This window comes from Nyctibius grandis, chromosome 21 (genome assembly GCF_013368605.1).
Source record: "Nyctibius grandis isolate bNycGra1 chromosome 21, bNycGra1.pri, whole genome shotgun sequence".
Taxonomy (NCBI): domain Eukaryota; kingdom Metazoa; phylum Chordata; class Aves; order Nyctibiiformes; family Nyctibiidae; genus Nyctibius; species Nyctibius grandis.
This window is the reverse complement of record NC_090678.1, coordinates 4,760,826-4,776,186: the sequence shown is the minus strand read 5'-3', so window position 1 is coordinate 4,776,186 and position 15,361 is coordinate 4,760,826. Positions and strand designations below refer to the sequence as shown.

Below are 15,361 nucleotides of genomic sequence, written 5' to 3'. Positions count from 1 at the left end.
GGTAACTGCAGGTGAGAGCACCCTGTGGGACACAGACCGGTCCTGCCCCTTCACCCGACCCCCTCTGTGGTGCTGAGGGGTTGGGTGGCCCGGGCATGGTCCCTGAGGGGGAGCCGGGCGGCCTTCACCCCCTGAGGGGTAGCCGGGCACCCCCCTCCTCAGCGCTGCCGCCCTCTCCGGTGTAGCCGTGAGGGGATAACGGCTCCTTCCTCCCAGCGCGGGCTGGGTTTGCCCCGCGTGCCCTTCAGCGGGGCGGGCAGGCTCCGGACCCACAGCCCCCGCCCGCCTCCCTGTCACAGGGCCCCTAACCCGCTGCCCTCGCCTGGGCTCAGCAGCACCCCGGGGTGCCTGGGGAGCCGTGCGGAGGGCTCGGGGCACCCGGCGAGCTCCGGGCAGGCAGCGGGGGCAGGAGGCCGGGCCGGGGACCCCCCGCCCCGCCCTCAGGGAGCCCGGCCCCGCCCCGTGCCGCGCATGCGCGGCGGGCTGTCCGCCTGTCAATAAAGCTTGAACAAGCGCCGGGCCGGGAGCCGCGCGGGCGGGCGGGTTTGGGGGGTTTTTTTTGTGTTGTTTTGGGTTTTTCGTTTGTTTTTTTTCTTTGAACAAACTTTATTGTTCCCGCGGCGCCGCGCGCGCGGGGATGCGTTGAGGCCGCTCCCGCCGTCGGCCCCGCTCCGGCCCGGCCTCGGCATGTCGGGCAGCCGCCCGCCGCCGCACCCCGCCGCGCCGCCCGCCGCCACCCCGGCCTCCTCCTCTTCCTCCTCCTCTTCTTCCTTCTCCTCCTCCTCTTCAGCGGCGGCCATGGCGCCGGGCTCGTCCTCCTCGGGCGGCGCGGCGGCGCGGCCTGTGCTGGTGGCGGCCGCCGTGTCGGGCTCGGGGCTGGCCCGGCTGGCGGCGGCGGCGCGGCCCGGCGGCGGCGGCTCCTCGGCGGGAGGCGGCGGTAGCGGCGCGGGCGGCGGCGGCGGCGGCAGCAGCAGGAAGAGGCCGCTGCTCACCCCGCTCTGCAACGGGCTCATCAACTCCTACGAGGACAAGAGCAACGACTTCGTCTGGTGAGTGCGATATATCGCGATAGCGGCACCCGCTGCGGAGGGAGGCCGCCATGCCGGCGGGGAGCCCGGCAGGGGTGTAAAATACCGGCGGGAAGACGGAGCGGCCGGCGGCGGCCCCTCAGGGGCTCTCTGAGGGGGAAGAGGCGGCGGTGCTCTGAATGCCCTCGGGGGATGATGGCTTTGGGGTTTTTCCCCCCCTTTTGTGGCAGTCTGTTCGCTTTCTGGCCCTCCGTAGCAGCGTTGCTTTCACCCTCTCTGTTTTTAAGCAAAACCAGGTTATTCCCAGCAGGTTCCACCTCCGGTACAACTCCGGAGCAGCCCACCTTACTGGAAAGGACCCACCACACGAGGTGTTTCCTCATAGCGCGTTGACATTGCAAGCAAATGTCCTGTTTTCCCCAAGTGGTGCAGGCTCAGAGGGGCTCTGGCCTTTGGTGGGTGAGGTGGCCCCTCTGGAGCCCTCAGGCTGCCCAGCTGTGACCTCTGGAAGAGGAGCCAGCGGAGGATTTAGTGCTCCCACGGATGGGGATCCGAGGAGTCTCGTGGTGGTTGAGAGATCCAGCAAAGCTGGCGTGGGTTTGCCTCTGTTGTTGGGAAAGGTTGGCTGGTTTGAGACAGCAGTAAGGTCAGTCTGGCACCTAAAACCAGATGAGTGGGAAGTTTCGGCGATGATGGGATAAAGACTTTTCTTGAAGGCGTTCAGATGTTGTCCTAATGTTCAGCCAAAGCTGTAGATGGCAGCTGGAAATACCCTTGCAGCAGAAGTGGTAGACCAAGGCCCACTGTGATGTGTGGTTTGGGAACTGTTGGTAATTTGCAGTTTTAAAGAGAGTCCCTCGCTAATGGATTTCAAACCTCTGAACATAAGGAGTGGGTTTGATTTTTATAGCTGATTGGGTGCACTAAAATGTGAGAACAGAAAGTAGGGGTAAGTGTTCACATCTAAGAGAGACAAACAGTGAGGAGGTACTGGAAAGAAGCTTGAGTTGTAGGAAAGTTATGTATTGGAAAGAAAGGGTTAAAAAAAGAGGAAGAGAAATGGGGCACCGCTTCCAAGTCTGACAGCTCTGAGGTATAGGTGAGGGTTGGATGTTTGGCGTCTCCACAGGACAGGCATTGTCTCAAAAACGCTGTAGACTTGATTTTACAGCTTTGTAAACTGTCTAGCAGAGTCAGTAGGAAATACCCTTGCTTCTGAAGTGAGAACCTCAAGCTGCTAAAAAGTTAGTAGCAGAAAAAACAGTAACTACTTCTTACTAGTAATAATAAAAAATTACTGCTTGTTACGGTAAGTAGTTGCTCAGTAGCAGAACTGGGATGAGAACACAGCTGTAATCAGCTGATGTCCTGCTCTGGCTGAAGGCTAGGCCACGTTAGGTCAGTTTAAGAGCACGTGGTGTGAGAGATGGCTGTGTTGCTGTTGGTCCTGGGGGATAACTTGATTGCAAATGCCCGTGCCCCTCTGTTGCCTCTGCAGTTACACTCTGGCAGTAGTGGTCTGCAGCCATCACTCCCTGCCTGTTTCTAGTCAGCTATCATTTCCCGTTTTGTTCTCTGTCGTAGAAGTGAGGGCGTTTGAAGGTAAATTGCACCCATAACAAGTTTGCAGGCCAGTTGAAGTGTTTTAAGACAGTTCAAAAAGCTGAGTTTCTTGGTTCTTTTTTTTTCCTGCAGGTAAGTACTGTTCTTTCTCCAAGGAGAACATGTAATTAACTGTTTTCTCCTCATTGAGGAGTGCTGCTGGCTGAACAAGTGAGAGGGAAGAATCAACTGGGTAGTAGTCAGGGCAAAATATCTTTTCTTGTCCCCCTTTTCTTGGTATTTACAAGAGCTATATTGGGCATATTGAAGTGTGGGTCAGAAGCTTTAAGAGCAGACAACGGTTATAGTTAACTTACCTGGGTTCTTCACTGCTGTGTGTTTCTGGGGGCTGTAGGGCTTATTTTTGCTTATATTAACACTAGCTTCAAATTGTAGTAGTATTCTTTTTTTTTTGAGGTAGCAATACAGTTATGTAGTACAGAAATAAACTCAACTGGGTAACTCTGGAATTTTAAGCAATGTCCAAGAAGTCGGGTGTGTATGTATGTGCAGGTTTAAATAATTGATTTAAACAAGCTTTCACAGAATCACAGAATCAATCAGGTTGGAAGAGCCCTCTGGGATCATCGAGTCCAACCATTGCCACCATGTCAACTAGACCATGGCACTAAGTGCCATGTCCAGTCTTTTCTTAAACACCTCCAGAGATGGGGACTCCACCACCTCCCTGGGCAGCCCCTTCCAATGTCTAATAACCCTTTCTGAGAAGAAATGCTTCCTAATGTCGAACCTGAACCTCCCCTGGCGAAGCTTGAGGCTGTGTCCTCTTGTCCTATCGCTAGTTGCCTGGGAGAAGAGGCCGACTCCCACTGCACTACAACCTCCCTTCAGGTAGTTGTAGACTGCACTAAGGTCACCTCTGAGCCTCCTCTTCTCCAGGCTAAACACCCCCAGCTCCCTCAGCCATTCCTCGTAGGACAGACCCTCCAGACCCTTCACCAGCTTGGTCACCCTCCTCTGGACTCGCTCCAACACCTCAACATCTTTCTTGAAGTGCAGGGCCCAGAACTGAACACAGTACTCAGGATGCGGCCTCACCTTTGGAGATATTGGTATAAGAAGAAGTTTTCTATATGCTGTTTTTTTTTCCATAAGGACACTTTGAAGATGCTGCCAGCTGCAGGGAGCATCTGATAATTTTTCTGTATGTGGGCTGTGAGTTGGTAGTAGTTAGCTACAGCTGGAAACTCTGGTAGATTCTGCCTGTACCAGACTGAAGGTGGGAAAGAATAAAGTAGTTGGGGTGAGTTTCAAATATCAAGGTGCAAGTGGAAATCCCATAAATAGTGTTAAATGAGTGCAACCTCCCTGCCTGTCTTCTGAAAGTGCTATCTCAGCAGCGTGAGGCCTGGCCTTTAATGTAAACGTTGGCGTATGTTGCTCGCCCAGGTTGTGAAATGTTTAGCAAGTGTATCTTCAGGAGTTTGCAAGTGTTATGCCGTTTGTGGTATGCATCAGCTGCTGGCTGGAAATGTGTAACTCTAGTCAGGAAAGCAAATAGGTCTGATTTACTGGATAACTTTATTGTAAAAGGGGAAACATTTTCTCTCGCTGCAGGATGTAGAATTTAAAGGTAGTTTGTGCTGTTCCTGTAGCCAGGCCTCTTTCCTCTTGCCTGGAAATGGAGTCCTCTAATCAGAGGATTTTCTTCTGTCCGGCAATGTAATTGCTTACAGTTTTTCCAGACCTTACATTAGCCCTCCCAATTAGTGGTTGACTAAACCTCTTTACAACCAGTTACTATCTTCTTTGCTCCCTGGATGGAAGGGATCTTAATGAAGCCTGTCTCTTCAGTGGCCGCTTCATAGCGGTGCTTGTTTCTGAGCTCTGTCAGAATTAAGTACATTTGGAAGAGAGGATGTTGCATACTGACCTGGAGAGGTACACCCAACAAACTCGGACGTGGGAAGGGCTGTGTGCCATGTTTAAAGGTGGACTTGCAGGTTCATGGGGTTTTAAAAACAGTTCTTTCCTCAGGTGGTTACCTGTTAATGCCACATGGGCTGAGTGTAGTTGTATGTGTTTGTGATCTGGCAAACCCCTTTAGTGAGGAATACTGCAGATTGACCCTGGAGGTCATGAACTGAAAACACAGTGAGCTGTTCACATACCACATACAGTGATGGGGTTATAATCTATTGGTATATTGGAGCTTCATATTGAGTAGATAGTAAGGGCAGTGATCTTTAACCTGGCCACCTTCTGCATGAAAGACAAGTCCTGCTCTCTGCTTAGATCAAAGAGGAGCAGAACAGGAGTGAGAAACTGTAATGGGTCTTGTTTGCTGTGGAGCAGAAGGAAATTTGAAACATGTTTAAATTTTATAATGACCACTTCAGCCAGGGGTTTGGGTAGCGGCAGGGTGACAGTAGCACTTTTGAGAGGTGCCTTGAAAACAGTTGGCAAAATTTAGAGGCATGAACTTGGTTAAAATGATTTAAAAAATGTTTGAGGTCTGCCTCATAGAGAAAGAATGGTAAGCCTTTGCAGTGCTGGATAAAAACCTGTTTAGTAAATAAGGCCTCAGTATCTGGTAAAGAACAGTGACATTTTTGGCTTGCTGAAGTAATTGCATCCTTCTTACCTGGCTCTGCTGCTTAAGACACGTAGAGAATAAGAGCTGTCTCATGCAGAGGAGCCTTGATTTCACCATGCCTGCGCTTCTCAATTTCAGTGTGTACTACAAGCCGTAGTATGTCTTAAGTCCCCATCACTCCATTACTTTCTTAACCTTCCCTCTGTGTTAGATTAACTTAAAGCAACTGGTGCATAGCAACTTTCATGTGTTACAGCCAGCTTGGCTTTGGTAACTATTAAAAGACATCAATCTTATTTCCACTTGTAAATCAGTGAGCATTTCGGGGGAAACAGTTCTTAATGGAAACTTCAGGCTCTGTTAACGATGACCCTGGCACTGAATGGCTACGTTTGCTGGCTCTGATTGCTTTTTTCTCAACTACTTTGGCTCTGTCATTTCTCCAGTCAAACTCTTATGAAGAAGAGTAAGTTTGGGAACAGTGGTCTTGGGTGACTGTTGTCTAAGGAGGTGATCTTCGTTTTAGCTCTAATTTGTGGTGTCCTATTGCAGACAGAGGAGCACTACAGCCTTGTTGATTGCTGTACTTTTTGGAGGCAGGGCGTTAGGAGCCTGCTGGAAAAAACATGGCCCTGTGTGGAATAGCAGTTTTTAGCTCGATACAGAGAGTGGGACTATGTTATACAGCATGGCTAGAAAAAGGTGAAGAAGTTAAGCTTTTAATCACCAGTGGGAAGAAACCAGCCTTAGACACTCACATAACCATAAGTCTTTGACTTTCTTTTTTTAAAGGCCAGCTAATAGAATACAAAGATGCCTAATTCTTCTCTTATTAATCCACCCTTGCTGGCTAAGTTTGGTCATAAGTTATTCTGACTAAACAGGGCCTTGAAACTAAATTCTAACTCAGAAACAGTGACTTGAACTCCTGAAGTTGATGCTACTCAAGACAAACGATGTATAGAAAAGGGTCTGCCAGGGTGGAAGAGGGACAGGTATGTGTTAATTATTTTGGAGGCTTCCTTTGAGGAACAGGATTGGTGGCTCATTTGATTCAGAGAGTAGCATTCTGGTTTGATTCATTTGCCTTTACGTTGTGTTTATACAGACAGTTTGGTGGAATATTTCAGACAACCTGGTTTGTATGTGAGGTTGGACAAACCTTTCAAAGCATCCATGTTTTCCAGTTTGGTTATTGGGAGGGGGATTGCGTTGTCAGGGGCCACAGCTTCCTCTCTATGGGCTTAAAAAATAAGTGTTTATTTAAGAGGTGTTTCCTCCTTCCTATTTTTAACTGCCTAATGGGGTAACAAATGTTAGTATCCTCTAAAATGGATGAGGGAAAGGGGGAATGACTTCTGTGGGGTGCTAACAAGGGGAGAAATTGAGGTGCTCCCCTTCCCTGCTCAGCCAAGCATTGCTTATTTCATTCTGATCTGGGTTTTTGATCTTGGATTCAAAAAGATTTGTGCTTTTCAGAAGTTGTTAACAGTTTATTAACAGCTCATTCTGTGGGAATTGGCAGAAGGTGGGAGGAGGCTGTTTCTGAAGAACATAAATGCTGGTGAAAACTTCTCTGAACTGAGATTGGTGTGGACTGGTGGGAGTGAGAGGAGAGCATTTGGATCTCTGTAAGGGCTTGAGAGCAAGGTGAAGCTTGTGGCACAGCTTATACATGTTATGTGCAGAATTGAGAAGTTGCTGTCCACAGCATCTCACTGGAGAGCTGGCCAAGACCTGAAGATAAGTATGTAGTGACAGTGTATCTTACCAGCTATCAGGGGTAGCAGCCATAGGAGTCACTGGAAGTAAGATGTATCTCTCCTCTGCTTTCATTTGTGTTTCATTTTCCTTTCGAGCATGTCACAGCCACTTGATGAGACGGATTTCTTTCACTACCCATCTCACTGAATTCCTGTGTCTCTTGTCTTGCTCAGGTTCCTGCGGAGCACTACTGGCTTGCACATCCTTCTCTTCAGCTCCCTGCTTGGCCCTTGGTGATCCCTCCCAGCGAGCTGGCTGCGCTTTGGTCACTAACTAGTCTTGAGAAAAACTAAAGCCCTTGTTTCTATTTGCATTCCTCTGTCTTCCTTATGAACAGTCCCATATTCTACCTTTCCTGTCCTCTCCTTTGAGTTTGTAACACCGTGCTTGACTTTTGGTTCCCTCTTTCGGTTGTGCCATACCTTCATCATGCTCTTCAGCAGCCAGCCTGCTCGCTGGCAGTGCTCTGCAGGCACACCCCCTCCTTGGCACCTTCTTTCTCCTCCTGCTCATTAATTCTTGTTCTCATGACATCATTACTATTTCTGTTCTTCTTTGCTTCTTTACATCTTTTTTTTTTTCAGTTATAGATAGCTATTGGCTGAAAAAAGGAAGGATAAACTAATTTTAGTGTCATTTATAAATACCTTCTGTCTGTTTGAGACCTAGTACAGATGGTTAGGAGGTTCTCCTGCAGCCTTGCTTGTTGAAGGTACTCTGGCTTTGTTTGGGTGGTTTGCAACTGTTGAAAGCTTCAAGGATGAACACTTAACCTGGTTTCCAATTGTAGCAAACTGCAGTATCATTCTGAGTTCAAAGAACTGTTGATTGCCCTTTTGATCTTTGTACTACCAGGTTACTGTTGCCCTTTTGTGTCCCCTTTCATTTGACAAATAGAAAATATTACCTAAGCTTGATTAGGTGGCTCCTTTGAATTAATACTACTTTCCTTCCTTTTTTAACATAAAGAGATCTTAATTTTTTTTTTGTTTTGTTTTTCAGTCCCATCTGTTTTGATATGATTGAAGAAGCCTACATGACGAAATGTGGACACAGCTTCTGGTAAGATTTTTTTTTTTGTATTGCACAAAACGTCCATCTCTTACATCATGTGTGAACTAATGTCGCTGTGAAGCCCTTTCCTTCTGAGTTTTTGTTATTTTTCTGTCTTTTGTCCTTGCACTGAAGAAAGAGGTTAAAATCAAATTTTTAATGATGGGTACTAGTTAGATTTAAAAAAAAAAAAGGTTGTCTTGGTGTTTAAAACAAAAAATGTTGTGCCACTGTATTTCACCTGTAGAGGAATAGAATGGTCATAAACTGCTGGTAGTATCCAGTGTGCAGAGTCAGAACAGTTTGTCACCTTATCTCTGGCAATGGAAGGTGTCTATTACCACCCAAAGCTGTGGGTCCTGCCTCTGTAGAGGTCATGGGAGTAAGTGTTGGTGTTGGGAGGTCCTCCTTGCCTTTTGCAAGACCATACACAGTTTGAAGTGGTTTGTCTGTTACAATTCTTTTAAGCTTATTTTAAGAGAGGATATGCTCCAGGGTTGTTTCTGTTGTATTGAATTCTCCCAAGGTCTGCTTACTCTTCAGTGTTATCTTTGGCTGTCAACGAGGAGCAAATGTTTCATGGAGAAGGACAACAACCCTCCAGGGGCAGGTGTGGAATTGTCTGTTCCGCCTGTTCTCAACTAGGGATTGGAATAGATGTTGAACCATGATGTTTTAATGTCCCATATACATTATACTCTTACGGTGTTTGTTAAGTAGAAATAAATTGCCTACCTTTTACAAGAAGTAATGTTTTAGTAGCATAAAGCACTTCATCAAGCAGCAGATTCAGTTAACTGTCAGAAACGTTTTGACCTGCAACAGGTAAGATAACAGCTGATTTTGTGCCTTCCATGGTAACACTTTATCCCTGTGGTCTGTAACTTTTAACAAAGTCCAAGATAAGAAGCATTCAAATATCTTTATTTAGAAAGAACAGAGCAATGTTGTCACATGCTGTCTTTACCAGCAGTCAACATGAAGCAAGGTTCTTGGTGAGATGCTTAAACTTGATGCTAAAGTGCATCTCAGCTATTTGGGGGACAGAGTAACTAACAGCTCAACAGAGAGCACCTCTGAAGTCACTTCTGGTGAGAACAGCAGCCAGGCGCTGGGGGGAAATGTGAGAAGTTGGTGAAGGTGCTGCTTCTGTGCTCAGTTAGCCAAAATGCATAATAGCCTTTAATGTTGCTTGATAAGTATTTGGCTAATCTAGAAGAGTTGCTTCTGAATAATGCCGTCTCTTTGTTAGCTCTGCCTGTGGAAGAGGGGCATAAATACGAGATGGAAGTGTGGCCAAAGTATCCATGTTGCCACAATCCTCAGGGAAATAAGTGAAGTACTTAAATACCTTTTGTAATCCCTGCCAAGAAACTTCTCTGTCTTTCTGCTGTAGCATGCTCTGAGTTAATATTGGAACATTTTGACTCTGCTGTAGGATCTTGGCAACGCAGCAGTTAGCTGGCAAGCACAGAGTACACATTTTCTGAGGTGGATATTATTTACTTTGTGCTTATGTTTTGTTTGTTCATGTTTGCTCACTTGTTTTGTTTCTTGTTTTTTATGTTTTTAAACAGCTATAAATGTATTCACCAGAGCTTGGAGGACAACAACAGATGTCCCAAATGCAACTACGTTGTGGACAACATAGATCATCTTTATCCCAACTTCTTAGGTGAGTTCTAGGGTTGCTTGCGTAAGGAACATCTTAGTTGTTAAGGAAGGCAGGCACTTGTAAATTTGTCCTATAAATAACCAGCTTCTGGATATTGAAAATAAAATCTGAACATCAACCCCTTGGTCAGCTGTGGCTTTTATTAAAAGTGTAAATTGTTAATACTCCACTGCCTCCAGCAGTTCTGTATGCTGAGTTACAGTAGTGAGAGTGACTTGCTGCTGTTTGCATGTGAAGAAAAGCAAAATGAAGATGTTTTTCTGATGGCTAGAGATTTGAATCTCTCATTTACCTGTGTTTTCTTGCACTGTCTAATAATCAAGAACATGCCTCTTGTACAGAACATGGACACTGAAGGGGGGAGGCTGAATTATATATTGTACTATTTTTGCTACTGCAGTGAGGTCCATGTGATGTTTGTATGTAAGTCACATACAGAAAAAATACTCATATATATATATATATGCAATCCTAATTGATTGTTTCTTAAACAGAGGAGGGAAACATTCCTAATTGGACATAGATTTTAAGTGTTATGGGGAGAAAAGAGTAAAGGAAGCACATTGCAGTGTGAAATAGTAAAATTAAATCAAATCTTGATTTTGTGTGCTGGGATATCCATGTAATGGTAAATAGATTAAAAGCCACAGGAGCCAAGGAATGCTTCAGAAATGGGCATCCTCATTTAGACCCAAGCATGTTGTGCCAAAGGTGGTGCTGAGGCAGGTCTTGGAGGATGTGTTGGGCCGTAGACCATTGCTTCCATACACCTGCATTTGAGGGCTTCAGATCTGTATTGGGGGGTGAAAAACAGATGTGACAAGGGGGAAGAGCTTGTATACGTGTATGCAAAGAGTTGAGGCTATCTTTCTCTCTTTGCATCATTCACTAAATTGGTGTGAAATAAAACTGTAGCAAAAATATGTCTTTAAAAATGTACCTAGTGATCAAAGGAAAAAGTTGTTCTGTTCTGCTGTGCTTATTTTCAGCCTGTAGTAAATCAGTTCATGTTTTATCTCTTTCATACTTTTCTGTGATATACTTCTGCCTTGGAGTTGAAAAACTTTGTCAAAGAACCATGAGTGCTTAGAAAAAGGAATTGAAGCGATTTGGGGAGTGTGTAGGCATTGCATTTGTTGATGATTTTTTAAAAAAAATCATCATACTTCACAAAAAAATTCGAGGAATAAATTGGTGAGAAAAAAATGGAGACTTCTACTGTTTTAATTACTGATAAACTTACTGTGAAATTAATAACTAAAGTAAAAACATTGAGGTAGAATTTTTCATACTTTTTTGTGAACTTTAAATTCAACTCTGACATCCTGTTTATTTATGTTTTTAGTCAATGAACTTATTCTTAAACAGAAGCAAAGATCTGAGGAGAAAAGACTCAAACTGGACCATTCAGTGAGTAGCACCGTATGTTCAAACTTTTTTACTTCATATTTATTTAATGCTTCTGTACAGCAGCTGTCATTATGTGGCTTAATTTAGAAGAAATTATACTGTTGAGCTGATGCTTTAACTTGCTTTATGTGGCACTAGATCCCTTCAACTTTGTTAACTCTGGTTCTTCCTGCCAGCAATATATGTGTAGAGGCAAGCTGTGTTAGCATAGCTAAGTGTCATGTGATGTATTGAATGTAACCTGGGAAACTACCCATGGAAGCACGCTTGTTTAAAGGTAATAATTTTCATTCAGTGTTGGAAATTACAGCTACAGTGAGAGTAATGATGAGAAGTGCCACGGCCTTGTCTGATCACGTGCGAGAAGCTGTGTTCTACAAGGAAACTGGAGGAAAGCTAATACCAACCACAAGAGGGAGAAGGATGCATTTGGAGTACTGGTGTTCTGGCTCTGATCCCAGATAAAACTGCCTGGATATCTTCTAGACTTGCTTCATGTCACAGAACCAGAGCATGATCCGTGTTCTCTGCTCCTGAAAACCCCTGTAGAGCAGCAGCAGATGCTCTTGTACATTAAGATCAAAAAGAATATATGACATTAGCCAGGAAACTTGCATACTTGTCTTGCTATGTCTGGCTTCCTTGGCTTTTGTAATGCATAAATAAGGTTGCAAAGTAATATTAAAAATCATGGAGCCCCTGTTTTTGTCAGTTAAAAACCCCCTCTATTGAAGTATTATTAATTGAGGGGCTGTGTTGCAGAAACTAATGCTTTCAGCAGTTGTATGCTTTAGAAAAGAGCATGCTTTAAGGATTCATTGGTTTGCTCACAGTAAGTTTTTATATTAAATATAAAATATCCATATACCGTATTCAATATAAAAAAATGCATAAACTGTATCTGGTTTAAAATGCTCACCATTGACCTGAAGGCATGTACAGTAACTTCTTGGAAATTGGTTCTACTCTTTCTCATAGGCACAAAACCATGCCTGTAGATGCATCCATGTTAGATAACTACCAGCAGGTGGAAATCTACCATGACTTCATGTCCAAAACAGTGTTGTGTCTACCTTTTGGCAGCAAATAAAAAATACCGATGTCTCTAAAAAGAGAAACCTTGTTGTTGTACCAGCTCCATAATGTGCCTGTTCTCCTCTTGTATTACTTCTAGTATTAAGAGAAGTAATTCAAAACACATTGCAGCAAATGCACTGTTTCTCAGTCATGGATTAGTCTCATTAAGAAATGTGAAGGCATTTGTAGAGCTTTCTGAGTAGTTTTGCAGTAGTACGTTTCACTAGTACATTAATATGTTAAAGTTTGTGCCAAATCTTATTGACTTGCTTAAAAATTGTATTTTATTCCAAGTGTTCCAGAATGAAATTGAGTTTTTGCCTGTGTGGCTTCCACAGGTTCTGTTGAAAGTTGTATAAAAAGTTGTGTGCTCTATATGGATGTTAAATATTTTATTTTTCTTAATCTAGCCAGTACAAATAGGCTACAACCTCTTAGAAAATGTCTGGTTTAGACCCGATGGCATTTCTAGCAAATTTAAGTATCTTGATCTAGTCTCATGGCTTTTATAGGGTGGGATTTTTTAATCCAGCTTTGTTTCTTAGAAGACCGAAAGACCTTTCAGCTGCTCCTGTTGGTTCCTGAGGGTTTTTAATGGAAGGCTGTGTTAGCATTAACCTATTATTCAGGTTTTCCTGTGCTAAAGGGTACTTTTTTTTGTTTTTCACTTTTTACTGACAAGGAGAAGAGCAAACAGCCTGTAGGGAAGAATGGGCCGCATGGTAGTATGCTGGCTCTCAGGAGTCCTCAGCTCTAACATGTTGAATGAGATCACCCTGATGAGCTCCATCTTCTTTCCTGCTCTCACATTTCCAATGAAAATACTCTTAAGGGGAGTAATGTGGGAGGTGAGAATAGAAAAAATAAGCTGATACTACCTTCTTCCATTCGAATGTAGCAGAGGGCTTTACCTATTACTTGGTTAAAAAAATTAAACGGTATTGCCACTTAACAGTATTTCACATAGATGTAATCCAGCTAAGCTTGGATAAACATGTTTTTTTTCTTTCTCCCCATAGAAACATGTTCTCAGAAACTAGGGCACAAATCAGATAAAATTGTGGCTGTGAAATAATCTCTTCCTAGCAGCAGCAGCTATGCTCTCATAAAGCACAAATATCTTCCAAATAAGATAAGCAGCTATGCAGTAGGACAGAAGAGCTATATCCTATACATGTGGGAGAACTGGGAATTTGGATTCCTGAAAATCGTTTTGAAATTTTTACAAAGGGATGAAATATTGCAGTGTTACTTTTAATATCTGTTGCTGGATATAGGCTTGAACTCCCTGTCTCTCCAACATCTCTTCTTGTCTCTATAGAATGGCCATAGGTGGCAGATAATTCAAGATTTGCTGGGAACTGATCAAGACAATCTGGACTTGGCCAATGTCAATCTGATGCTGGAGCTGCTGGTACAAAAGAAGAAGCAGTTGGAAGCAGTAAGAAATCTCTCTTGTCTTATTTAAATGAACACTGTTGTCTAGTTAGCAATTCTTTCTTTTCATGCTTTTATCTTTGTGAAGTAATATTCTGTTGTCAAATTAATTGCTCAGAATTTTCTCTTGCTTTTTGGTGTTGAAAAGTTGGCAACCTCACTGACCTTTGTAGCAAACTAACGTTTTGACTGGGATGTCCATAACGTGCTTATAGTGTTGCTGCTGGCAGGGTTGTACAAAGAAGGAGGGAAAATGGAAAAGAATAAGAGAAAGTGGCTAGCAAAACAGAAATGCATATGAGGATGTTTGCTAATTGACTGTTGCACAGGTAAATATCAGTTATGTCTTGGTAATAAGCATGAAGAAGTCCAAAATGTAGGTTAAGGAGTAAACTCGGGCAACATGTGAAAGATCACACCTTTTAGTTTCTACTGGAAATGCTAGAACCTGAGTGACTGCCATCCCTGAAGACTTCTTTAGTATTTAATACTTGAAAGAAAAGTTCAGGTGTCTTGTTTCTGAGGCTGGTTTGCAGACTTATACAATATGAAGCAAGCTGTTCCTATGATTTAACTGCAATGTAGTTGGTTTGGGATAGTTCTCATGTGTTTGGCCATTCCATTCTGTAAGTCTCAAGTGACCATTTTCCAGTTATGAGAGCCAGACCTTCTAAATTTACCTGAATTACAAAATTTGGCCTAGTGAACTTTGGGTAGGAGGGTGGATTTCGATGGTGCTTTAAAACAGGTGAGGAAAAGTTGTATTGGGAATGGCTTTATCTTATTCACTCTTGCAGAATCAATACTTAGACAACCTGTGGTTCTGATGGAAGGAAAGTAACCCAAAAATATTTACTAGCAAAGCTGTTATGTTACTGTATTGCATGGGGACTTGTACATCACTCTTTCATTGTGATTCAGTGAAGATATGGTGGGAGTACGGTTTCTAACTTCAGAGTAAAATCTTTTTTTTTTTTTTTCCTCAAGCCTTTTTTTGTCATTTGTGACAAATCTGAAACAAAGGCGGCACAGAACTGAGTGTATGGGTGCTTCTGAGCAGGAATATCTTGTCAGGATACTAAGCCTTAGAACCACCAAAACCAAAAAAACACACCTGACACTTAAAGAACAATTTAAAAAACATTTTTCCTTTCTAGGTTTACTTGCTTCACTTTCATTATCGTCACAGGGGTGGGGAGGACTAAAATAATCTCAGAAAAGTAGTAGTCTTGCTTCCTAATCTCTTTACTTTTCCTGTCCCATCTGCCTTTGATGGATTCTGTGTGCCCCTGTGTCTTGATCCTCTCTGAGTGTATGTTCATAGTCCTTTAATAATAAGTATTTTAATAGGTTGTGAAAATAAGCCTCAGAATGCTGGGATAGGATTAGGGCTATATTAATGCTGGAATATAGGTTTTATTTTTCTTTCCTTTTGTGCTTCTCTCGTCTTGCCCTGTCGCATTTTTGGCCAGTTTGGGTGAAAATATTAAGCTGATGGTTGAGGTAATTGACCTGTTATAGAAAGATTGGAAAGGGATGTTTTAGTTTCATCAATGACTTTATTGTTGTCTTCCACTCTGGAGAAATCTTCAGCAATAATCTCTTTACGTAAACACAAATGTTAATTTGGGGGGGAGGTGTTTTTTATATAAATACTTCATGCTTTAGTATGTTAATCACAAAGTGGATGCTAATGATCTTCCAGAATAGAAGATGTGTCTGTGAGGAACCTATATTCCAAAAACAATTTCAGATGCA

General features: G+C 43.5%; 1 protein-coding gene across 2 annotated transcripts in view; it reads left to right on the top strand.

Annotated features, from left to right (window-relative positions):
- Nucleotides 1-687: 687 nt before the first annotated feature.
- The window catches only part of COP1 (COP1 E3 ubiquitin ligase), a 133,634-nt gene continuing 118,960 nt past the window's right edge, over nucleotides 688-15,361 (top strand). The window contains exons 1-5 of one of the 2 annotated variants that reach the window (XM_068416859.1): nucleotides 688-1,049; nucleotides 7,954-8,013; nucleotides 9,582-9,679; nucleotides 11,025-11,101; nucleotides 13,488-13,607. In XM_068416859.1, the coding sequence (XP_068272960.1) occupies nucleotides 688-1,049; nucleotides 7,954-8,013; nucleotides 9,582-9,679; nucleotides 11,025-11,101; nucleotides 13,488-13,607 (717 nt within the window). The remainder of the gene's footprint in view (nucleotides 1,050-7,953; nucleotides 8,014-9,581; nucleotides 9,680-11,024; nucleotides 11,102-13,487; nucleotides 13,608-15,361) is intronic. The other variant, XM_068416860.1, reaches the window with a different exon arrangement.